Source organism: Cheilinus undulatus, linkage group 15 (genome assembly GCF_018320785.1).
Source record: "Cheilinus undulatus linkage group 15, ASM1832078v1, whole genome shotgun sequence".
NCBI classification, from domain to species: domain Eukaryota; kingdom Metazoa; phylum Chordata; class Actinopteri; order Labriformes; family Labridae; genus Cheilinus; species Cheilinus undulatus.
This window is the reverse complement of record NC_054879.1, coordinates 47,161,341-47,188,255: the sequence shown is the minus strand read 5'-3', so window position 1 is coordinate 47,188,255 and position 26,915 is coordinate 47,161,341. Positions and strand designations below refer to the sequence as shown.

At 40.7% G+C, this 26,915-nt stretch overlaps 1 protein-coding gene across 2 annotated transcripts in view; it reads left to right on the top strand.

Annotated features, from left to right (window-relative positions):
• The window catches only part of LOC121522439 (protein FAM126B-like), an 81,531-nt gene extending 55,089 nt beyond the window's left edge, over positions 1-26,442 (top strand). The window contains exons 7-13 of one of the 2 annotated variants that reach the window (XM_041806829.1): positions 4,802-4,917; positions 8,005-8,100; positions 8,867-8,983; positions 14,271-14,358; positions 14,468-14,624; positions 17,929-18,117; positions 24,569-26,442. In XM_041806829.1, coding sequence (XP_041662763.1) covers positions 4,802-4,917; positions 8,005-8,100; positions 8,867-8,983; positions 14,271-14,358; positions 14,468-14,624; positions 17,929-18,117; positions 24,569-25,209 — 1,404 coding nt within the window. In that variant the 3' untranslated portion in view covers positions 25,210-26,442. The remainder of the gene's footprint in view (positions 1-4,801; positions 4,918-8,004; positions 8,101-8,866; positions 8,984-14,270; positions 14,359-14,467; positions 14,625-17,928; positions 18,118-24,568) is intronic. The other variant, XM_041806830.1, reaches the window with a different exon arrangement.
• Positions 26,443-26,915: the final 473 nt, after the last annotated feature.

The following is a 26,915-nucleotide window of genomic DNA, read 5'->3' as shown; positions in this document are numbered from 1 at the left end:
GTGTACCTGTTGCATCTTACATGCACTATGGAAAACATACACATTATGGCGAGGTGAAGCCATTTCTTCTTTGGAAGTAGTGAAGGAGGCTAAATTGGGGGAATGTGCTGGCGAGGTGGAGTAGCACTGCTTCCACTGTGTGTTCACATGCCACTCAGTGCAAAGGCGTACTGACTTTTGCAAAACAAAAACATGTAAGCATCTCAGCAATATCTGTACAAAATAACAGGAGGCTCGAGATTCCTGATTAGTACCCAAAAGGGTAAATTTGTTGTGAAGACAGGAGTTCTGCATCCCAGAGACAAAAACAATAACAGTAATTCACAATTCAAGACACAATCCACAAAAATACATTAAAAACTGACATTAAAATGTTAAAACAAACATAGCTGATTAAAACCAAGTCATGATAAAGTGCTCTAGACCAGTGGTTCTCAACTGGTTGGGTCATGGGACCCACCATCAACTTCTCAAGGAGAATTGCGAAATTTTTTTGGGAGATTTTTTGGTCAGTCATATGTATTTAATAAAAAATAATAGAGCTTGGGCCTAAGACAGTACAAAAATAGGTATTTTTATAGAATCTCGTAGACAGGCAAACATCCGCGGCCCACTGTGAAGGGCTTAACAACCCACTTTGGGTCCTAACCCACCAGCTGAGAATGATAGCTCTGGACGACATCCATTCTTAAATAACACTCTAAAAGTGTTAAAGGGCCTCTGAAGGCTCCCTAAAATAACACACATTCTACACCGCGTTCCAAATTATTATATTTTTCTCTGATTTTCCTAAATAGTTGATGCAAATGACAGCCAGTATATTTTTCAAGTCAACAACTGTTAGAGCATAATTCAGATCTGATTGAACAAGCCTCCTATAATAACTTTATTTTTTTTCCAAAATAAAAAACTCAAAATGCACTGCTCCACACTATTATGCACAACAGAGATTCAGAACATTTTATAGGTTGTAAAGAACTGAAAATGGTCATTTGTTGAATTTACAGCATTAGGAGGTCATATTTACTGAAATCAAAGCTATTTTAATCTAAAACATCTTAACAGGCCAAGTTCCATGTTAACATAGGAGCCCTTCTCTGATATCACCTTCACTATTCTTGCATCTGTTGAACTTGTGAGTTTTTGGAGAGTTTCTGCTTGAATTTCTTTGCAGGATGTCAGAATATCCTCCCAGAGCTGCTGTTTTGATGTGAACTGCCTCCCACCTTCATAGATCTTTAGCTTGAGGATGCTCCAAAGGTTCTCAACAGGGTTAAAGGTCAGGGGAGGATGGGGGCCACACCATGAGTTTTTCTCCTTTTATGCCCATAGCAGCCAATGACACAGAGGGATTCTTTGCAGCATGAGATGGTGCATTGTCATGCATGAAGATCATTGTGCTATGGATGGCATGGTTCTTCTTTTTGTACCATGGAAGGAAGTGGTCAGTCAGAAACTCTATACACTTTGCCAAGGTCATTTTCACACCTTCAGGGACCCTAAAGGGGCCTACCAGCTCTCTCCCCATGAATCCGGCGCAAAACATGACTCCACCCCCTCTTTGCTGACGTCAACAATACCTTCCATGAGTTTCTTTGAAAAACTAAAAATTGAATGTTAATGACACTACAATCCAATTTGCATAATAATTTGGAAAGCGGTGTATTGAAGTGCATCATCTTGGTTTAGTTTTATTTAGAAGTGCAAAAGCTGCAGCTACAAAAGTGTTCCTGTAGTGTGTAGTTATCCATTCAAAAGTAACAGAGCGACGACCAGAGCAAAGACGTTGAAACTCTGAATTTAAAGGATGAGAACAGTCATTGGGGACAGAGCTGGCTTTACCCTGCAGCTGTGAGGAGTAGAGGTCTGATAAGTTGAGTTTTTGGTGAAGAGCATTTTTGATTTTAAAGGGCAAGTTACCAAACCATGAAACAAGGGAAAAAGACAGGACAGAATCAATGAAAGCATAAAATCATCAAAGTTTTATCAGCGATATGACACAGTATGAAATGATTTATTAACCGATATTTAAGTCGAAATATACATATCAGTAAATACCAAAACAATAAACAGAATACACATGGCAAAAGAACTGCATAAAGACGGCATAAGGGATGAGATCAGTACAACGCTGCTGCACAACCCATGCAGCCTTAAGCCACTATAGTTATGGTCATTAAAGTACAAACATGAATTGTTTCTCAGCTTCTGTACCTTTCAGCTTCACAATGAGGTTCCTCATAATTGTAGTTTTACTCCATCTAATTTGATTTTACTCACTCCATCATGCTAGATTTGTGCCACACACACAATGTCAGACCTGGCTGCTAAAACCGGACACACTATTGACTGCTATGTTGGAATTCATTAGGAAGATACTGACCTAGGACTGTTCTCTGAAGGCAGTGTTTCTAACTGTCCAGCTATTGTTTCCTTCCCCCCCAACTCCATGCCAACAGTAAATTTTCATACAGTATGGCGGCTCCTCAGGAGGCGCTCCAGTGAGAGTGCTTCTGAGCGTTGATGAGACTACAGTTTGTGGCGTGTGCTGAGGGCGATTTATCTCAGTAATTACAAGCTTGAGAGGCTCTTCCCTCCGTGCTGAGAGAATGAAAAATGTGTGGAGGCGGGGTGGGGGGTGAAGGGTGTGTGTGTGTGTGAGAGAACAAGCTTCCGAGGCTGTAGTACGGCTCGGAGCATCACGTGGCCGTGTCCTCAGGCCTGCAGCATTAGCATACTCACAGTTTCTGGATCAGTCCCTCCTCCCCTTATTTTACAGTCACACATTTCTCATGATGCAGTTTTATTATTCACAATGATAAGGCTTCATAAATGTGCTGATGGAAGCTACAGACTAATGAAAAGGTTACATCTAAAAACTGAAGACACACAGAGGACAAAACAGACTCTCATCACCTGCTGCTCTGCTAGTAAATAAACACTCGGACCAATAATTGCCCCCCCCCCCTTGTTAAATCATGAGTTTACTGTGATTAACCACAGTTCTCAGAAAGCTGAGTTCAGTTTCACTGGCCACACCCAGGCCTGATTACCGCCAGACTTGTTGAATGAAGAAATCCTTTATATAGCAGCTGTCAGACAAAGTGAAGTAGGCTACAAGATCTCAGAAAGAAACGCATCATGCCACCATCCAAAGAAATTCAAGAACACATGAGAAACAAAGTGATTGAAATCTATCAGTCTGGAAACAGTTACAAAGACATTTCTAAGGCTGATGGAACAATGGATTCTGCTGTCTACCAGAAAATCCTGAAGGCCAGCGTCCGGCCATCAGTTCACGACCTCAAGCTCAAGCGCTCTTGGGTTATGCAGCAGGGCAACAACCTGAAACATACCAGTAAGTCCACCTCTGAATGGCTCAAAAAAAACCAACAAAATTAAGGTTTAGGAGTGGCCCAGTCAGGGTCTGGAATTATGCCTCTGTTACACGACAACGTTATGTTTTGTTTTCTGTTTTCGTTTCCAAAAAGTTCCACATTCAGACGGCAACGTTTTCAAAGCAATCTCTGTTCACACGAGACTGCGGGAAACACCAAAAATGATGTAGTACACATGCCAGGCCAGTAGATGGCGGTGTGATTTTCGTGCCTGCACCAGATTCTGACTCAAGCCATACGCCCTTCGACGGCATATAGGTCCAGTCAGAACCTGGTGCAGGCACGAAATAGTGTCTGCTGATCCAAGTGATGGTGAAGTAAATCAACACTTTGTTGGAGAGGTACAGTTAAATTCAAAAGAGTGAGGAGCACAAACAGTACACTGGTGTCGGCTATCTTTGTTTTGTTCTTGGCTTCCAATCCACGCATGCGTTATAAGCCTACTCGCGCATAGATATTTACTGCTGCCGCAGTGCGCATGTCTGTTTTCAGAAAGTGCTGGTTTCCCTGTTTACACAGAGACTGAGACAGGGGCGTTTTGAAAAACTTCCACTCTGGAGCCCGCTTCCGAAAAGTCCCGTTTTCAGGCACCAAAACGCTGTTGCCGTGTAAATGGACAGCCAAAACGCTACAAGACTTTTGTGTTTTCACTGGAAAACGTGTTCATGTAAACGGGGCATTAAATCCAATTGAGATGCTGTGGTGTGACCTTAAACGGGCAGTTCCTGCTGGAAAACCCTAAATATGGCTGAGTTAAAACAATTCTGTGAAGAAGAATGGGACAACATTCCTCCACAGCGATGAGAAAGACTCATCACCAGTTATCAAACGCTTGATTTCAGTTATTGCTGCCAAGGGTGCAACAACCAGTTAATAGGTTTAGGGGGCGATTACCTTTTCACACAGGGCCAGATAGGTTTGGATTTTTCCCCCTTAATAAATAAAATCATCATTTAGAAACTGCATTCTGTATGTACTTGGGCTGCGTTCGTGAGATATTAAAATTTGTTTGATGATCCGGAACAAATATGCTCAAAACTCAGGAATCAGAAAGGGGGAAATACTTCTTCACAGCACTGTACCTCGAATGGTTATAACATTACGTTCAATAATTAAATCTGAAAGCAGCAAACTGAGTGATGTTGTGGCTGATTAGGTGTGTCTTATCCGCCCTCTCTCCCAGCCCTTTCTATGACGTTCAAAAGACATTTTATGAAATTCCAGGAGTTAAGTTTCTTATGTTTAAAGTAAAACAGGAGATTTTCTTCTCAGCAAAGGCCCCAACATGTCTCCTTGAAGGGCCCCGATTCTGGATTCCCCTGCTTCTTATTTACTGGCATGCTGTGAAAGCCAACAGGATGAGTAAGTGTTTAAATAAGTGTGTTTGTCTTTTGTGTGTGTAGCCTTCGAGTCTGGGATCCATGGCATTGACAGAAGGAGCGCTATGTCAACACGACCTGATCAGAGTGGTGTACAGCGGCCTCCACCCTCAGAGGGAGACCTTCACAGCTCAGAACAGGTAACACTCTGAATCCACCAGCTGCTAATAGAGATCGACACGTAGTACAAACACCACAACAGAGATTAAACTGTGGCGGTGTTCGTGAGAAACCTTTGTTGGCACTGGCGTCACCAGACCAGACGTCACCATCTCTCTGAGTTAGTTTCATTCTCTTATTATCTATTTCTAACATCTAAATGGCTTCTTTCACCTCTCATCCTTCCCCGTAAGATAAAAAAGACCTCTTAAGATGATCAGAGCATAACCCGCGCCTCTCCTGGCCACACTCGGCAGGCCTGAAAGCTTTTTTGGCTCTCACATTTTCTCTGCAGCTCTGTTTGAATGATTATCTTAGCATAATAATGAAGCATGCTGAAATCCTGCCAGGAAAAAAATGCCTCCTGCTGCTCAGAAATGAGCAGAGTTGGACTTTGAACATGTGTTTTGTCTGCAGTGACAGACACCCATCACATCTGATCATGTAAGGGCAGCAACAATGGGGCTGGTCGTCCTGTGTGGCTCTCTAACGCGGCTATGATGCATCATAAATAAACCTGATGGATCTGAGCAGGGCTCGGCTTCATAGCTTATCTGGAAATCCATTTGTGTGGCTCAGCCTGAGTTAGTGTTTATGAGAAGAAAGCTCCAGCTCCAACTGTTGATATACAACTAGTACATCTACCTCCCTTTGCACACAAGAGTCATTTATGGCCCTTTTACACTTCAGGTCCTCCCCCTGGTCGTCCATGAACCAAACAGGTTGGAGCACTGGGATTTCCTCTGTTCATTCTAGCAAATGGATTAATTTGAGTAGGTATGAGTTGAACAATCCAGTACCAAGTATTATGAAACACCTGCCTGTAATGCTTTGCATGAATGGAAGATCCAGATTACTCAGTTTAGATGCTAATTGATGTTAAAAACCATCTTTCAGTCTGTCAAAAAGATGCATACTAAGCCTTTAAATCAAATGTGATATTTATTTACATGTTTAATTGACCGAAATAAACTAAACCAAAAAAAAAAAAAAAAATTAGACTTTGCTCTCAGATTCTTCAGCAGGAAGATTTGTGAAAGCCTCGTGTTCTCCTCTGACTTTTAGTGGTTTTTATTCAATATTTTTTTTCATTTCTTTATGAAGTGGATGGCTTCAGGGACTAATGGTTCCATGAAGATATTTCTTAATATCCTGGTCATATGCATCTTCTCTGTGTTTTCTCTAGATCAGGGATATCAAACTTAGTCACAGCAGGTGCCGAATTCTGAATTTGGGTCCAACCTGAGGGCCAAACAGGGTCAACATTTAACTATTAACTGTAAACCTCTCACCAGCAATGAATTATGGGGCAAAAAAACCTTAGCACTGCTGATAAATGATTTTGAGATTGAAAAAAGTGAAAATAATAAGTTTAAAGACTCAAAATATGAGATAAAAATTCAAACATATTAGGCAAGGTAAGTATATTTGTATAGCATATTTCAGCAACAAGGCAATTCAAAGTGCTTCACACAGGTCATTAAAATACATTGACAAAGGGAAAAAGAAACACAATGAAAACATTTTAAACAATGCATGTAAAAGGTGATTAAAAACAGCAAATAAGACCCACACAAGATAGACACATCCCTAGTGCCATTTGTCAGAACTTTATATGTATAAAATCCAGAAAAGATAAAAACACACATAGAAAGTTTTTTTAAAACAGCAAAAAATTAGCTCAAAAGTTAAAAATAAAGTTTTTAAAATACAAATATATGAGATAGAAAGTTGGAATCATGATTATTAGAGGTCAAAATATGAGATGTATTTCAAAATCATCGGCTTAAACATCAAAGTATTTGAAAAATTTTAACATTTTGAGTTTTAAAGGTCAAAAAATCTGTTTAAATTTAAAATTGAGTTCCTTTTATTTATTAAATAATTAAATATGTTATTTTCAAATATAAATATATTTTTTATATGTATATATATATTTCAATTGTTTTTTTTGTTTATTAGTTTTTATTGATATTAAAATTTATTTTTTATTTATTATTATTTGTTTTTATTTATTTACTACTATATGAGATAAGAGAGTTGGAGGTGGAGGGTTACAAGAGACGGGGGATGTGCGGTGTTTTGTTCTGTGTTGTACTTTAACTGTTTGTTCATACAAAATGCTATTCATGATGTAAAGAATTAAGAAACTTCTAAGAAAATATATTGGAAAAAAAAAATAAAATTGAGGATACAAAAGGTCAAATTATGAGATAAAATTCAAAGAAGGCTGAAAAGGTAAAAATATGAGAAAGAATTTAAAATCATGAGGTTAAAAGATCAATATATTACTTAAAAATGTAAAAATGAGAATCTAAAAAGTCAAAAAATAAAATAAAAAGTCAAAACTGGGAATCGAAATGGTCAAAATATGAAATAAAAAGTCAAAACCGTAACTTTGCGTCATAACTGTGAGATGCTAAATCAAGAATATGAAATGAAAACAGAAATGTATTTTACCATATTTCTGACTTTTTATCTTAATTGTTTGAACTTTTTACGTATTCTCAGTTTTATGACTTAACAAGTTTTAAATCATCATGGTTAAGTTTACATTTTTATACTGGAGGAAATCTGCAGACCTCATACTGGTGGGCCAGTTCTAATAAAAATATCATATGATATGGTGGGCCAGGTATAACTGCACCACGGGCTGATTTGGCCCTCGGGCCTTGAGTTTGACACCCCTGATTTAAATCATGGCCTCACATTCTGCATTTGTCCTGAGTCGTCATCTCTAATGATGTGTGTGTTTAAGAGCTGAAGGGTGATTACTGCAGCATATTAGGCTCTGCATACAGCACAGGTCACAATGAGAAAGCTGCTGAGGACAGCAGTTTGCTCTGACGACAGTTTTACTCTTCAGAGTTAATAAATCGCTTGACAAACTCGACTTAATTGTCGACACTTTAAGTTTACCACAAAACTTGGTGAACAGAAAGTTAAAGCATGGCAACTAGGGTTCTCTTCACAGCAGATAAAGATGTGGTTAGTTTTCAGGTTTTTAGAGTTTTATGCCATGTTAAAGTTGAGCTTGAGATAAAGATCAGGACTGTTTCTGTCTGCAGGTTTGAGGTTCTGTGTTTCCTTATGCTCTGCTACAACTCCGCTGTGGTCTACATGCCCCTATCCTCATACCAGTCAGTCTGCAGAATGAGCTCAAGGTAAGAAAACCTGTAAAGCATGCCTTGATTTGTCTGTTTGTTTATAATCACCTTCTTCTTTTCTCTCTCCATTACCTCCTCTCTGTTGTTAAATCACCGTCTCTGCCCTGTAGCCATTCACTGACCTCCATACTGACATGCCCCTGCTGCAGGAGGATTTGATATGTATGATTTCATTATGTGTGTGGACAGCCCAGTGAAGGCATCATGCTGCTGGATACCTGTCTGAGCCCGTCTGTCTTAAAAACACTGAGGCGCCCCGGAGTGAGGAGAAAAGGATCGATGTGGAATTTACAATAGGAGGCTCTGTAGCAGAGCCGACAGCCCGTGATTGTTCCACCACAGCTCGGAGACGAGTCAGGATATGAAGACTTTCCCTGCTGTGAGCGAGCAGACAGACGGGGCCTGAAGCAGGCTCACGTCTAGACAGATGGCAAACTGCAGCTATGAAGGTTTAGAGCACGTTAATCTTTGAGTTTGGACCTGGAATATTTCTGTCATCTTAACCTAGCCCAGCCTCCGGGAGGATAGAGCGGTTAAAAGCTTGCTCCCTCTTGGCTGTGTTTTTGCTTTCTCCTCTTTAGTGTATTTTATTGAGGAAGGCAGCTGTTGTTTACCTGTCCTTCTCCAGGCTCCAGGCACATCTTGTAGAAACTTCTTGCAGAAAAATTGTGGTTTACACAGTCAGTATGTGCTTTGTGTTGCACAGTGCTCTTTTATTTTACTAGCCTTACTTATTTGACTGAGTGTGTGTTTCCCTCCTCAGGTTGTGTGTGTGTGGATTCCCCAGGCAGCAGCAGAAGCTTTGGAGGGAACCGTGCAACCGGGTGCTGCTGGACCCTGAGTTTATGGTGCAGATGTTGGCTGCAGTTTATCACGCCATGTATGTATCTCTAAAGCTTCACTGGCTTTTTTGGTGTAAGCAATCAGGTGGCTAACGGTTGCTGATTTACATATCTACTAGTGACAGAGCTACGTAATGGTTTGCACATATTTGTGTCCAATATTTACTCTCTGTTAGCTCTATTTTATCTGGAGGAAGATCTGACTCTGTAGCCGTTGAAATGCTCACAGGCTAACTGTCAGTCAGCTGTTTGGGTTTCCTCCCCAAGATAAGAAAACTGAACTTTAATTTTACTTTCATTGCCATCATGATATGAAATCACTATAAGCACATTGCAAGAGCCACACACATTTTTATTGAATTTATTGAACAAAGACAGTGTACATTAATCACATATAAGAACTATGCATCTGTGTAAATAAGCTTGTATTGGCACGATAGATCAAATTCATCCTTGGTCATTAAGTAGGTACTTAAAACATCAAATTAGTTTACACTTAGAGGACTCTGCAAAAGTACAGCTGACAAGACGGCACCCAAAAAAGCTCTACATACTAAGGCCGGCCACACACTACAGGATTTAAAGCCCGATTTGAGGCAAGCTTTGTGTGTGGAGCCTCGTCACACACGATTATTTGTCTAAATCAGGGGGTCGCAACCTGGAGTCGAAACCCCATCGGGGGTTGCGACATACTGAGAAGGGGTCTCCAAATGCCTTAAAAAAACTAAGAACATTTTTTAAAATTAAACTGTTGCCACTTCACACCAATTTTGCCAAATTTTAACACATTTTTGCAACTTAAAACTCATTTTTCTCAATTTTTAACCCTTTCCACCTCTTTTTTCTGCCTGTTTTTGCCACATTTAAACCAAATCTTGTAACTCTCTGCCTATTTTTGGCTCTGCTGACATATTATTGCCACTATTAACATCTTTTACCACTTTTTAAGCCACATTTCACAACTTGATATGCCCATTTTTGCCCATTTCTGACTATTTCTGCCTCAGCTAACCCTTTTTTGCCAGTTTGTATCATTTTTCATCCCATTTCCCCAATTTTTGCCACCTATATTTGCCACTTTAACATCATAACAGCCACTTTTGAATCCCCTTTTATCACTTAATGACAATTTTTGCTACTATAACCCATTTTTGCCTTTTTTTTTTTGGTTATTTTTTCGCCACTTTTATTTAATTTTTGGTATTTCTAACTCATTTCTGCTACTTTTAAAATCTAATTTTACCACCTTTCCCACCATTTTTGCCATTATTAACCCATTTCAGCAATTCTTAATATAATTTAATTCTGTTTTTAACAAAAGGATTTACATTTTTAAGAGGGCTACTTACTACACAAATTAATAAAAAATTTGCTTCTTTGATAAGAGTGGTTATTATTCAGGTCATATATAAAGTACCACAGTTGAACTTTACAGTGGACCATGATTTTGCTGGCCCCCAGTTTGGCTGGGCCCCAGAAAGCTCTCCCATCTTTCCCCTCTTATGTGCTGCCTTGTCTGTACATGACTGTTCTTGAATGTTCATGGCTGTGTTCAGCCACCTTCAGGTACAGTGAGGGTCCCTTTACTTTGAGGGTCTCGGACTGAAAAGTTTGAAAACCCCTGGCTAGAACTCCAAAGGAGACACGTTTCCCACAGTACGGACTGATTCGGCTGGAAGAGCATGTGGCATGTCTCCGCCATGACAGCTCATTCTCAGAGATGGATCCCCTGATACGCTCATGGCTGGAGTCACCGCTGTTAAAGAGGGTGCAGCAAGCAGAGGTGGAGAGAATGAGCAGGCATTCATCCTCATGGCCCTCATGAGGAAGCACAGCAGCAAATCAGGAGATTGGAGAAGTCGGAGTGAAACCCCAGACTGTGTGGGAGTGTGTATGTGTGTAAGAATAACAGCCTTTTTAGTAATCCCCACCATAGGTCACCTCGGTGGCACCCTGAGCTCTCACATTTCACCCTTGGCCCGACCGGACGCACGCGAGCTGCAGATAAACATAAATCCACACATGCAGAGGGACCTTGGCAGTTGTCGAGGGCTCTGTGGGATTTAGGTTAATATGTCCGCTAATGCTAAAAGGCTGCACATGAAGAGAAAGAGACATGCAGGGATATCAGAACAAATAGGCATCCTTAATTTTTTTTTAAATGTTTCTGAATATTTTAGCCATCATCACATCAGAGAGGCTGTTTTTTCCCGCCCATTCACTCCATCCCTTTTATCTGGAGTCTAAAGGGAGACCCACGCATTTAACCCCTCGCTGAGGACGACATCAAAGACAGTTCAGCTGTGCCTTCCTCTTCCTTTTTCAGTATGTGATGTTTTTATTCATCCTGGGGTTTCCTTTAATCCCATGTTGTCTTTGAACAACCTCGTTCAAAGCTTAAGGAAGAAGCTATAAACCAAATCTAACTATTCAAAACCAGCTTAAATTATCACCTCAATTCCTGAGAAATTTTAAAGTGCTTGAATTTATCGTTGTTTAAATCAGTGGTTCCCAAAGTGGGGGTCGGGCTCCAGGGGGGTCATGAGATGCCTTACAAAGAACAGAGAATATTTTCTGTTTATTTTAAGTTTTGTATCAGTTTAAAATAAAAATATGGTGCTCGTTCTGAGCAGGGCTGAAACAGAGGGGGTTTTAGACATGCAAAAATCAATACTGGAGTGTTTTTACAGCAACAAACTTTACAGGCATGTTTTGGTGACCTCTGAGACCGATAAAAACTTGTCTTAAAGAGCTAAAACATGTGACCTTTAATGTTTAAAATGTAAGTCATACTATTCTTGTATGTTCACAGCTGGGTTAAACTATACTGCAACCACCCTTTGGGGACAGTGGGGGCTCCTGGTCTCTATGATCATTATTTTGGGGGTTGTGGACTGAAATTTTGGGAACCCCCCCTGGTTTAAATAACCCATGTAATGTAACCCATGTAAATATTAGTGAATTAACCCTAGATATATCTATTTTTGGAGATCGGTGCTTTCAATGATCAATCAGTAAGTGAACCCCCCACGCCCACCCTTGGCAATTCGTACCCTGGTTCCATGGTTGCAACCGAATTAACTGGGAAGTTGGTCATTGTTCCTCAAAGCATCCATGGTCGCAGGTCAGGGGTCATCAACTACATTTGCACAAGGGCCAGCTTAGGTCTGTGTAAACACTGTGAGGGCCGCCGCACTAAATAAACTATATAAATGAACATTTTTGTCTAAATAATTGTTTTGTTTTTTTTTAATGTACCTTATTTTAGCCTTTAGCAGTGAAGTCCCTATTCACACAGTTAAATCGCTGTACTTCAATAGATATATATATCTCAATCGATATTTGAGACACATATTTCTGGGGCATCCATGTAGTTTGATGTAAATATGCTGCATCCTCATCGGTGAAAAACACATGAAGGAAAAAGGTATTTTGTATCAATTCTCAAATAGTGAAGAATAAGCTTTCAACCCCCACGAACTGTTTAATTTATGCAGAAATCTGCTGCCAAGTAAGGTTGCCATTGGATCTTATTTGCTAATAATCATTAATAATAGTTGGATTTTTGATTTAAACATTAAGCAAAGCTTTAAAAAAAAAGTTTCAATCTCACTTATTTTTGGGAGTTGCTTAAATATCTGTAGGGATTAAAAAAGGAAAGAAGGAAAAGATACTCTAAATCAGTGATGCTAAACGCGTGGCTCTTTTGTGAGGATTTGTAGCTCTTTTATGTCTTAATTTAAAATAATATTCCCAGAAAACCTTAATAAAGGGAAACTTTGACATCAGAAATCATCCATTGTAAGCCACAATCAGTGTGAATCCCCACATTTATACAGTTAACTTTAATTTTCAACCTTTTTTTCTGTAAGTTTCCATTGCCCTTATCTGCAATTTTTTTGCCTTTTTTCAAATTTTTTGCCACTTTGAATCAATTTTTACTGCCTTAAGCCCACTTTTGCCATCTCTCATTGCCCATTTTTGCTTCATCAATCCCATTTTTGCCACCAGGTATTTGCCTCTTTTATCCTGCCTTTTGCTATTTTTTGCCATTTTTTGCCATTTTTTGCCACTTTTTGCCCATTTAAGCTGCGTTTTGCCAATTTATGCCAATGTTTTCAGCATACTTGCCACTCTTTGCTGCTTTTTGACCATTTTCCTACATTTTTGCCCATTTAAGTCACTTTACATTCATTTTTTTTTTCACATTTTTTCCCACTTTGAATCAATTTTTACTGCCTTAAGCCCACTTTTGCCATCTCTCATTGCCCATTTTTACTTCACCAATCCCATTTTTGCCACCAGTTTTTTGCCTCTTTTATCCTGCTTTTTGCTATTTTTTCTTTTTTTTTCCATTTTTTGCCATTTTTTGCCACTTTTTGCCCATTTAAGCCGCGTTTTGCCATTTAATGCCAATGTTTTCAGCATTCTTGCCACTCTTTGCTGCTTTTTGACCATTTTCCTACATTTTTGCCCATTTTAGTCACTTTACATTCATTTTTTTGCCATGTTTTTGCTGCTTTTTGGTCATTGTTCCCACATTTTTGCCCATTTTAGTCACTTTCACTCTCATTTTGCCATGTTTTTGCTGTTTTTTGGCATTTTTTTTTGCCACCTGTAACTCATTTTTTGGTACCTTGTAACCCATTTTTGCTACTTTCTGCCCTATTCTGCCACTTTTTCTCCCTTTTTTCCAATTTTCACCCACATTTTTCCATTTTATGCCTACTTTGCCCCTTTTCGCCCCTTGTTGCCACTTTTTTGCCACTGTTTGGCCATATTTGCCACCTTGTACTTATTTTTATAGCCACTTTAATCAGTTTTTGCCACTTTTCACCTCTTAGATTGTGGCTCTTGCAAAGGCATTTTTCAACAATTTGGCTCTTTGGTGGAGCAGGGTTGAGTAACACTGCCCTAAATACAGCATTTTTTTTCCCTCAGCACTTTTTCTAAATGAAATCAAACTTCTGGGGGCCGGATGGGAAGCTCTGGGAGGGTCTGATGTGGCCCCTGGCCTCCAGTTGATGGTCAGTGTAGTAAGTTGATAGGTGATGCCTGATCTGTAGCTTTAAATGAACGAAAGAAGTACAGCTGTGGCAACAGAGAAAGTAGTGTGACAGAGAGTTATAATCAGTGTGACAGGATAAGTCCCTAACTTCTCCTTCCCTCCCTCTCTATGGCTGCAGGCCTGACTGAATAACTAATAATAGTTCAGGAAGATGTGACTCAGCCATCGAGGCACTCCTGTTTACTCAAACAAGCTCACTGCATGACGTCGTCCAAAGCCGGTGTGTTTGCATTTGTTGCTTTGTTTTGTTTATGCAGATACAATGGAGAGTGGGAGATGGGACGGGAAGCTTTGGAGGACATTTTGTACAGAGCCCAGCTGGAGCTTTACTCCCAGCCTCTGCTGGTAAGACCAAAAACAACAGTGTGTGAACCTATCTGTGGAGACTAGGTCAAATAAAAACACCTTACTTACCCTTTAGCTTAACATGAATCTTTGTGTTTGTGAATGCCAGCTGGGAAACGCCATGAAGAACTCGCTGCCAGAAACTGCACCAGATGAACCAAGGGGGCGTAGGGTGCTCCAGGTGGAGGTGACACCCACCATCAACCGCATCTCCATCTCAGCCATCACCACGGCCTCCATACGACGCCACCGCTGGAAGAGAGAGGGTAAGACTGAAGCAGCCGAGCAAACAGACAGAGCCGTCCTCGTGGCTTCAGCACACAGCAGAGTGAACCAGGCCCCAGCAAGGGACAGATCTCAGTAGAGAGACCCCACCTTTTTATAATCTTCATTGCACCTTAGGGAAAATAAAGATTTGTACGAAAAAGGACCAGTGTTCAGTGATGATTTAAACTCTGATCTTACAAGCTGTTCCTTTTTTTCAATCAGTGAAAATCCACAAGAAGGGACTCTTAGGTGAGAGAATAACTTCTCTGGTGTTTGTCCTCAGCAGTGAGAGGAGAATCTGGCCCTGTTTACACCTGGTATTAACATCTGTGCTAGGTGGTCCCGTCACAAGTGGGCAGATTTAAGTCCATGTTTAAACTGCACTTACACATGCACAAGATGCACTGAGGATGTATTGAGATTACACGACTTATGCGGCAGCTGAGCCGTTACACAACTGATCACATTCTCCCCACTGTGTTTGATAAAATCTGTCCTGGGCTACAAACGTTCACAGGAACAGTTAAGGGGAGCACAGCTATAGCTTTGTTAGGCTGTTTGTCTGAACTATGTCCTTGTCCTGGTATATTACCACTACGGGAGAGTCAGTTAATTGACAGACGTATGTCAGACTCTGCTCCTGTAAGTGAAATAAGCCCCTTTTAGTTTGTCAATGACCCATTACATCAGGATACCAAATAATGGACAAAAAATACTTAAGAAATGAAGTCCATCGGCCCCTGTGTTGTTATAGTGAGGTGTAAGCAAACTTGTGCAGTGAGTTATTGCCCAAATTTCAATTGAAACAATTAAGAAACCCCCTGTTACCTCAGACTTATGCCACCTTAGAGTGATAGTTGAAAACTTGACAGTATATATGGCCCAGTAACAAGGCAATCTAATGTGGACTTTAAAAATAAAACCCTTGTCAAATATGCCATCGTGAAACTGCCTAACTTTCAACTGAAATAATTAAGAAACCCCCTGTTACCACAGGCTCATTCCATCTTAGAGTAATAGTTGGAGACTCCACAATATATCTGGTGCAGTAACAAGGCAATCTGACGTGGACTTTCAAAATAAAAGCCTTCTCAAATACGCCATATTCATTTTGCTGAGGAGGAAAAGACATTATTTTGTGAATAAAAAAGAGAATGAATAATTAAATACATAAAGGAATAAATAATTAAATACATGACATGTCAGTGTTGGGAACAAATATTGGAAAAGAACTTTTATGAAAGAACTTTTTGTTGGTTGCATGATGCCCTATATCCACACCGAAATTAATCAGCTTGGGTTGAAGGGTCTGCCAGAGCTGATTTTTTTTTTTTTTTTTTGTGGCAACACATGAAAAACACTGTGGCAAAATACTGGTATTGATACATGAACATATTCAGGACTAATATGCGATTATCACTGTGAAGTCTGGTGATGATTGAAATAAACACAAAAAAGTTATGAGACAATACTGGTGTAATTTCACAGTTGAAAACTGACAAAAACGAAGTTTAAGTTTGTGCTCCGATAATGTCGCCGCCCTATGGTGAAACCTCACCAAGAGCACAACTTTGGGTCTCAAGGTTGTCTAGTTTGAGTAAAAAAATTCTGGAGTCAATCAGATGAAAGCCCTCGGATGATTTTGTTCAAATGCGCAAAGTGTCTGTCAGTGAAAGGGCCAAAAAATGCCAAATTTTGACCCTTCGGCATCTGTAGTTCGGTTCCTGTACATTTTAGAAGATGGTCATAATGTGATTTTTTTGTTCGTCTCATCCTGATACATATGTGTACCGATTTTCGTACATGTAGGTATTACCCAAGGCTCCATCTCACTTTTGGCGCCCTCTTAGAAAAACTGCATAACACCGTTCCACCACCAGATGGTTATTTCCCGTGGGGGACAATTTTTGAGAAAAAAACTGGACTTTTTACATAAATTGAGGCCCTGAAAACAGGCCTCAAATTGCCTGAGTTCTTTGGACAAACAAAATCCATTAGGGTCCTCACCGACCCTCGGTCAGTGCTCGGGCCCTAATTACCAGACAGGTTAAAAGCACTGAAATCTCTGCAGCACCACAAGGATCAAAATCATCACTGAGAAATATTATAACAGTTTTTCATCCCAATTCACCAAATTTCCACAAATTTTTGCCGATTCAAAGCCATTCAAGCCACTTTTTACCTCCCTTTTACCACTCTTTATGCCCATTTTTCCCACTTTAACCCATTTTTGCCCTTTTTTCCCATTTTTATCAAATTTTTGCCACTTCTAACCCATTTCTGCTACTTTTAAAGTCCAATTTCACCACCTTTTCCCCATTTTTTTGCCACTATTAATCCATTGTAGCATTTTTTTTCAACTATTTTAAATTTTTTTTTTAACGACGAGGATTTACATTTTTAAGAGGGCTATTTACACAAATGATTTAACAAGATATTTGTTTCTTTGATATGAGTGGTTATTTTTTTATGGTTAGATATGAAATATAGATATCACAGCTTAACTTTATAATGGACCATGGTTTTGCTGACCTCCATGGGCCCCCAGTTTGGCTGGGCACCAGAAAACTCCCCCATTTTTCCCCCTTTATGGACAGCCTTCTCTGCACATGACTATTCTTGAATGTGCATGGCTGTGTTCAACCACTTTCAGGTACAGTCGGGGTCCCTGGTCTCTGGCTCCTTTATTTTGGGGGTCACGGGTTGAAGAGGTTGAGAACCCCTGGACTACATGAGTCCGCTTCCTCTCTCTTTCTCTCATAACTCAATGACGTTTGTTTTTATTTGTATCTTGAGTAGAGGAAGTGGTTTTATCCTTACATCTATCCACTTGTGATCGGGGCTCTCAGGACACATTTTAATACCAGGTGTAAACGGGTTCTATGTTTCAGTGTTAACCAGAACCACCATAAGCATCAACCAAATGGTGTTTCATGTCAGATATTGTATGTTAATCTGGTCATACAGTCTCTGTGTTCCAGTGCTTGTGCCACTCACTGCTCTTATTTTGCTTGTCTTGTCTGTTCAGTGTGTGCTGTGCTTCGTATCACCAGTTAAATGAAAAGTTTGTGGTGTAAGAGAAACTCATGACAAAATGGTGCCTGTAGATTCTACTGCCTCCATTTTTACCCAGCAGATAGGCGAGATGTGGGGCACTGCGTTCCTCTTTGTCTGTGTTTTAAACTCTATAAATGAATTTTCAGACAGCTCTCTGACCTGCTGTGCCCACAATGAGGCCCCGGTCATGTGAGGCTCGCCGCCACTAAAGAAACCCGTCTCCCCGTCTGTGTTGTTGACTCCCAGATTGTTTTGACTACTCAACCGATGCAGAGTTGAGCCTCCTCGTCAATCCTCCTAGCCTCGCCCAGCACCTCCACAACAGCAACCACCACACTCCCTGGGAGCCCGCAGCCAATGAGGAGCGAGGAGGGCAGCCTCCAAGCCACCACAGCAGCAGCAGCAGCAGCATCATTCCCCCCATCACATTCGAGGGTAGGGGACAGGGGCGGACACTCAGAGCAGAGAGGGTCTCAGGAGGAGGTGCCCTTTCGATCTGCATCATCCCCACCCACCTCCTCCTCCTCCTCCTCCTCCTCCTCTTCCTCCTCCTACCCCTCCTCAGCTTGAGAGGGTTAACTCTGCCGATCCCATTTTGGCTGCCTCTTCACTTCCCCAGAGTAAACTAACTCATCCAGTCTCTAAGACCCTCAGCCAACAACCCCTACACTACCAGACAATTTTTTCAGCTCGTCCAAGAGCGGAAGAGTCGCCTATTCTGGGTTTGAAGGAAGTGTGGCTAGTGGCCATTTTGCATGGGCCATATCATCATGTCATATCCTCTCTTTTCTCCTCATCGTGCCTCTAAAGTACGCTAGACTGCCGCCCTTGTCACTCACTGAGCATGCATTGTTCCCTGCTTGCAGCTTGAGCTTTCTGAACTCTCCAGAATTGGTCTGCTAGATTTTTTTAATTGCAGAAAATTCATCATCTGTGCATAACTGGCGCCGAGTACGGACATCTTGTTTTTGTACTGCCAGCACAACAAGTTAAGGGTTGCTCAGGTCAGCAGCACCCATCTGCTGCTGACGCTCTGCAGGAAGAGTCCTTCCTTTTTGTCTCTCAGTTAGTCAGTGGATGCTAATATTTGTACCATCACGTTTTCCTCAGCTCAGTGAGTGGGAACGAGCCTGACATCATGCATGCGCACGCTACGGCAAGCTTTGGAAAGTTTTCTGCTACAACATGAAACCCCAGAACACTAACATTTCCAAGGACAAGTCAGAGGAGACCAACAAAAACTCCCAGCAGTACAGGCTAGGCCTACAATATGGCCCATTTTGTCTTGTCTGTGTGTGTCTACTTCCATGTGAATTAGTTCAGTGTGTTTGACTGAAGATCAGCTCATTCCCTGGGTTGATGGTCAGTGTCTGTCTTAATGCCATCCCGTCTTCTTCACAACTGTTTTAATAAACAGTGCAGAATTAGCAAAAGGTTGTTCAATAAGGAGGAAAAAAACCTCAGAATAAAGGTAGAACAGTGAAGTTTATACGGCTCATCAACAGTTTGTATGGGAACTTAATGGACATGTTTTTGCAGCCTGTGAGGGACTTTTAGTTGGGGTTGATTTTGGTGCCCCCCTGTGGACAAAGTAGTGTTTTTAATAATGACAAAAAAAAATCCCATCCTGCTTCTTTGACCAGACACTTCTTCAAGAATCTTTGCTGTAGCAAATACAGACCAGGCTGCATGGCAGCGTACTGTTAAACACTCCAGTTACTCTGCAGCGACACGCCAAACTGACTGTTTCACATTCACTACATGGGATTTATTTCACATCCATCTGGGCAATTGCCTGCAGCTACTTTGACACTGCCTCTCTGGGGGGTCGATCTCACCCCACCTCGGATCCGGATCGAGAGGTAATATCGGCACCGTAACAGACTTTTCCGCAACAAGTGTGAAAGGACGTCACGGCATTCTGCAACCGCGAGTGTGCGCTGCTGTCTCCATAAACAGGAGATTTAAAAACCGGCACGGTTTAATCAGGCGGCATTTCATGGGAGAAAACAACGGTGGGATAAAACAAAGAATAATGTGGATTAACTGGAGAGACTGCAAGGTTAGAGAGCTGATCACACTCTGTACAGGAGAGGAGAGAGCAGACACATCTCTGCTAACAGCAGCGTCTGAAAAGTTCTGTGATGTGTTCAAGTGAGCTCGGTACACTGAAGTTTCCGACCTCTGACGTAAACACGTGCAGACCTCCAACTCAGAAACATGGAGGAAAAAGGTCAATTGGATGTAATCGAGTGTAAGCTCAGGCTAAGTGCGCGTCTAAGTGTGTGTGAGCTCAGGCGTGCGCGGCTCTCTTACACCTTTGTGTGAATTGCTAGTTGCGGAACAGAGACGGGCAGTCCTTTTCGCCGTTATTGCGGAATCTCCGTGTAAAAACAGCTTGCGTTTCAGAAGGGCAGGAGCTTTGAAAACGTTTCCAGAAGGTGATTGGACAAATGCTCCATTGGTCACGTACGATACGAGCCAATCAGGGCCTCTAACCACATGATGTAGTGGGAACTCTGAAAATAGAAAATTGTGGATCAACTTTTAAAAAACGCTTAATTTATTGGTCAGTGGATTTTTCTGGCAGATTCATTTCCTGGTTGAAACCAGACTCAGCTGTTTTCTCTTTTTTTAATCATTTTTGTCAGAAAATGGAAGAAACGGAAAACAAGCAGATTTCTTGTTTGTCCACTGGCCGCCATGTTTACCAGCCGTGGCTACCGCAAACCCATGCCAGGGCCAGTCAGGTCAGGAGAAGAGCAAAAACATCTGTCCACCAAAGACAGTTTTCATTTTGGTTCTTTGCTCTTGTTTGAACAAAGAAATGTGGTCCAGTTTGGTCAAAAAACTGCCTCTATAGCTACATCTGAGCTGATCGTTGGTCACCTTTACCGGCATACGGTATAAATTAATCTCACCAGTAGCTACAGCTTAATTTTCCTGCAACAACACCCAGTAGTCAGGTAGTTGGAGCTTTATAAGATGGATATACCTGAAGACAGGCATGGGTTGGCCAATCCATTGGCTTTGCAAAGTTAGCACTAGTATGGAGATAAATCTTAAGGGCTCTAGTTGTTCATATAGAGCAGTGGTTTTCAAAGTGTGTGAGAGTGAGCCTCCCCTAAGAAGAACTGATCCCTTCGATGCCCCCACCCCCACCCCCCCACACACAAAAAGGATCCAGATTTAAAAAAAATAAATAAACAACAACATTTCAAACATTTATGTCTAATCTTTAAACATTTTTAACATTAATACATTTTGGATATTTTGGTTTGCAAATGTCCTTAAACATCTGCCTTTCCCTCTTATTCAGTTATAATGCCATTAAATACCCTTTTTCATATTTTTTGGGCCATTTTGCTACTTCTTTTTGTCTCTTTTTCCCCATTTTTTCCACTTTTATCCCATTTTTGCCCTCTTTCACCTTTTTGCCCATTTAAGCTACCTTTCATTATTAAATATCCCTTCTTTTCCAAATTTTTTTGCGATGTCTTTTTGCTACTTTTTCCCCAAGTTTTGCCACTTTTATCCCATTTTTGTCCATTTAAACTACCCTTTGCCATTAAATACCATTTGTTTTCTATTTTTTTTTTTTTTGCCCATTTTTCCACTCTTGACTGCTTTTTTCCCATTGAAGTCACTTTCCACTCATTTTTTTGTCACTTCTCACCAATTTTTGCTACTTTCTGACCATTTTTTTTCACTTTTTCTCCCCATTTTCACCCATTTTTTGCTGCTTTTTGACCATTTTTGCCACCTTTAACCTATTTTACTTCAAGCTGTTTTCACCACTTAGATTGTGGCTCTTGCAAAGGTATTTTCAACAATTTTGCTCTTTGGTTGAGAACACTGCTCTATAGCATAGTCCTTATAGTAAGTATAAGTTTATCCATTTTGCTCGATGCACAGCAGAGGTTAGCAAAGCAAATCCCCTTTTTTCTGGTTTATGGTTCCACGCCTCCCCTGAAGCTCTGTGGCGCCCCCCAGGGGAGGCCCGCCTCACAATTTGAAAACCACTGGTATAGAGGCAACAGTGCTAATTCTGTTGATATCATAACTAAAACTCAGGAGCTTTATTATGCCTCCTTTTTCTCTGCAGGTATAGTGGAGATTACCAGACGTAGAGCTTTTTAATGAAGGCAAAGAAATCTTACCGCAGTGGGCAATCTGTGTCAAGCACACCTTGTCTTGGAGCGAAATTGGAGTCAAAAGGTCAAAAGTGTAGAGACCACTGGTACCCTCCTTTAATTGCCTCCAAGTTTGTTAAGCGTTGGAGATTTTCCAGCTCTTCATTTGGGAACGTCTTGCACACTGGCCCATTTAGCCCTGTGAGCTGTCAGCTCTGACTGGAGCTCCATTGATCCGATAAGGTGTGCGGACTCGCCTCAGCGCTCTCCACAGATTGGTCAGGCTCATCCCAGGTGGGGCCAACCATCTGACCGCTGGGTCAGCGCTGCAGGAGAAGAGAGGAGGGATGAGGCAGGAGAGCATGCGTCTTCTCCTCATGTTATGTGCATGACAGTCCAGACCCTTTTTTTCTTCTTGGGTTTCTCTGTTTCTTTTCTGGTGCTGCCTGCGGTTCCCTGTCGACCAAACTGCCTGTCCTAACGATGCATGACGGAGAGAGACAGCTGATCCGCACTCTCTCCTCTTTTAACAGGCTTACCCACAATACTGTATGTTGATAAAATGCTCTTTTCTAACTCCAAGTATGTGTTTCCCTTTCAGCTGTCACACGCGTGTGGATTATTAAATGTTTTGTTTTTTAAATTTCTTTTGCAAAGTTGTTTACATAGATCTAGGAAGAGCTGGTACTGTATTTCTAGCAAGTGCAAGTGATATAGTTTTTGAAAGTGTTAACTGACATTTTTAAGGTATAACCCTGTATCAGAATTAGGGTGGAATATAATCTATTTGCATTTTTTCCCCACTATTGTGATTAAATATCCTGAAAATTGAAATTGAGTTTTTGCAGCCATATTCTCAAGAATCATCAGCTAAGAGCCTTTCTTAACCTCCTGAGACCTGAGCTTTTGTTCTGACTGCATTTTTAGTTTCTCTTCTTTACTCAGGATCAGTAAGACCTGATGAGTTTAAAAGCTTGTCTGTGAACAGGGAGTCGTTTTAACCAACAATAATGTCCACAGATGGACCACAAGGATATGTTAGGCATGAGCATAAACAAAACTCCACTTAAAGCTCTGGATTTCTGGGACATCTTCCATTCTAAAATCCCCAAAAATTCCATAGACATTGCCTAAAATTTTTGTGAAAATTCTTGACAATATTTCTTATATAAAGTACCACAACTGATTAATTATTCCCAAAAAGTGTCAGTGAAACTTTTTCATAAAGCCTGACCATTCCAATAAAAATTTCCCCCCAAAATAGCATCCAAATTCCTGGAATTTTCAAGCAGATCCCCTACAAAATTTCTCATTATACTACCAAAATTCCTTAATCTTGGAAATTTCCCCTAACATCCAAACAAATAACCAGGAATTTCAATGAAAATTCTTAAAAATTTCAAATGACACCCCGCTTCCCAAAACTTTCCAAACAAATTTTCCATGTTTCAATAACAATCCTCACACACACACACACACACACACACAAAAATGTCAAATAGTTCCAATATTTCCATGATGAAACAAAAAATGAAAACATATTTCTCTAAAAAACATCCCCTTTTAATCAATTTCCAAAAACTTACCAAATAAATTTCCCAAATTCCAAAATTTCCTCAAAAATTCTCAAAGGTTTTTAAAGAAACTCCTTTCACGCTTTCTGTCAAATTCCCTAAAAATTACAAATGAAATTCACAAATTTCCTACTAATATAAAATAATTTAGAGGCAAATTAACCTCCAAAATTCAAATGAAGTTCACAAATTTCCTACTGAGATGAAATAATTTAGAAGCAAATTAACATCAAAATTCAAATGAAATTCCAAATAAATTATAAATTAATTTCCCAAATTTCAGTGAAAATTTTTACAAATTTCAAATGACCCCCCCACACACACACACACTAACACACACACACTCACACACACACACAAAGTGTCAAATAGTTCCCATATTTCCATGTTGAAACAAAAAATGAAAACATATTTCTCTAAAAATCATCCCCTTTTAATAAATTTCCCAAAACTCCTTTCACGCTTCCTGTCAAATTACCTCCAAATTTACAAATGAATTTACAAAACTTTAGTGAAAGTTCTCCAAATTTTTTGAAGGACCCCCTACCCAAAATCCCCAAAATGTACAAAGTTACATGAATTACCTAAAATTTTCAAAGTTAATTTGCCCAATATTTAAACCAAATTTCCCAAAATATACTATCATACATGTCCTAAAGTTACCTGCAAGTGCCGCAAACTTCAAATAAATTCCAACAAACATCCAAGTAAATTCCAAAAGCCCCCTGAAAATGGAAACAAAAATAAAAAAAATTAACACCAAAACTTCCTTTGAAGCTGTGAAATACATAAACATATCCCAAAATTTCCCTGAAAATTCTTAAAAATTGTATAGCAAATTACTTTAATTTCAGACTTCCTGGATAATTCCCTAAAAAATTCTTGTAGCAAAAATTATTAGGATGTAATGTATGTAATGTCCTTGTGTGTCCATGCAGAGTCTTAGGAGGTTAAAATAGATGTTTTTCTAGATTTTAAATTGTAATGCTTTATCATGAGCAGTATTTACATTCTTAGGCAGTTTTGACAGCTGATGAACTGCTCTAAAATAAATCTAGTATTGGGTTATAAAATGTAAAATCAGGCTAAAATAGATCAACTGAACACCCTCCGTGGTTTCCTAACTTTCTCACTGACTTCTCCATCATGCTTGTGTGTTTGTGTGTGGCTGATGATCAGATGCAGACGGTATGAGCGGCGGGGAAGATTCCTTCAACATAAACGACCCGGACGAAGGTTTTTCCTCAGGGGCGTCGAACAGCAGCCAGCCCAGCGGAAACAAACCAGGCAGCAGCACGGGGCTGCGGGGCAGCAGCCTGAACAGCAGCAGCAGCAGCATCAAGAAAGCCATCACCGCCCGGCTGTCCCGGGACAAAGAACGAGAGCGGCAGAAGGAGCAGGAGAGAGAGAGGGAGGCAGAGAGGCAGGCCGATTCGTCCGCGAGGCACCACCAGAGGCAGCAGTCGCCTCCGGCCAGCATCAAGCTCGACGCCATCCAGCTGAGCCCCATCAAGAAGCACCTGAGCTTTCCCGCGGGGCCCACGCTGGTCCGGACTGGCAGCACCTCCTCCAGCAAGTCTTTTGACTGCATGAATTTCAACCTGAACGGAGGCAACGAAGAGCGAGAGGAGGCGGCGGGGGGATCAGACAAGGAGGGGGGGCTCCCGACTGTAGGCTCCCACCGCCACTCCACCATCAGCCTGAAGGAGGAGCATCTCATCAGGCCGGAGGAGGCCCAGGACCTCCTCTCTCCTGGAGCTCCTCTCACTAAGCAGTCCCGCTCCCCCAGCTTCAACATGCAGATCATATCGCAGGTCTAATGCAGAGATGGACACACATACACACACAGACATGCTAATGCAGTTTTTCTTTCCTCCCCCTCTAGGACCACCTCCGTCTACTCTGTGTTGTAGTGTGTGTTTATGTGTGTGCGTGTGTTTGAACACACCTTAAGATCTCCAAAGTTGAGTCTCCACCCTTTTAACATCCATATACAACCATGACCTGCAGTCGTTGCTGGTGGGTTTAGCATGACTGAAAAAGCAACAGGATTAAGATAAAGATCTGCTGTAGTGAAGGAGTCCAGCGTGTCTCTGCGTCCTCCTGATTCCACAGAAACTCTCCTCACAAAGAGGAAACCATGACATTTTATTTTTTTTCTCTTTTTGACTGAATCAGTCAAAAATGAATCAGCAATAACACCCACTGTCGCTCATGAGGAGAAAAACGAGTCGAATTCTCGTTCTCTCTTCGTTCCTTCCCCCGTCATTCCTGGGCTCACGTGCAATCGTTCTTGCTGATTATCTTCCTTGTTATTTGCTGTTTTCAAATCAGGCAAAAAACAAAAAACACAATTTCCTTAATTTTTTATTTAAATCACAATCCAAAGAAGTTTTTTTTTTTTTCAAATGACTCGGCAAGAATTACTGAAGCTCCTGTGAAGATTTGAATCCATGCCCATTATTTTATCATGCACATTTGATCTGAGATTGTTTTAAACCAAACTGGAATGTGTGAGAGGTTTGAATTCAAATCTAAAGAAGTGACAACTGTGCAGCTACAAGAGGAATGAATCTAAAGCAGAACAATGTGGGAGAACTGGATTTAACCATGTGGACAGTGCAGGTTGGTGTCTAAAGGCAATGACTGTATTTTCTATTGGATTGTTATTGTGGTTCAATGGGTCCCTCCATCTCTAAGCACTTGTTCGTGTGTTTTGATGCTGTTGATTTGATGTCCTGAGCCGGTGGCTTACTGCCCCCTGGAGGCTTGTACTTGTCACTGCGCATCAGCAGTCACCGTGATGCTGGTCTCGTGTTCGTGCTCTGATTGGACGCTCATGAAACATTATGTTCTACCTCATTGTGTGTTCGGCTGACACTCAGACGCCAGCCTCCCAATCAGACGCAGGATTCAAAGAGCCCGTAAGGTTTAAACCAGGGGTGTGAAACTCAGTCACAGTAGGGGCCGGATTCTGGATTCAGGACTAAACTGAGGACCTAACAGGGTCAACATTCAACCATAAACTGTAACTCATTTTCACCAGTAACAAATTATGTGACAAAAAAACTTTTGAAATTAAAAAAAACAAAATGATAAGTTTGAGACTTTAAATAAATCTCTTAAAGTTTGAGATTAAAATATTAAATGGATCAGTTCAAAAGGTAAAAACACATTATTAAAAGTCAAAATAATGTTTTTAAAGTAAACATATGAGATGGAAAGTCGAAATAATGAGTTTAAAAGGTCAAAATATGAGTTCAAGTCATAGATTTTGAGTCTAACAGGTAAAAATAGTTTATCTTTTTTTATTCAGTATCAGTAAGACCTGATGAGTTTAAAAGCTCAAGCTTGTCTGTGAACAGGGATTTGTTTTAACCAGCAATAATGTCCACAGATGGACCACAAGGATGAGTTAAGCATGAGCATAAACTAAATTCCACTTAAAGCTCTGGATGTCTTGGGCATTTTCCATTCTAAAATCCCCAAAAATTCCATAGACATTGCCTAAAATTTCTGTGAAAAT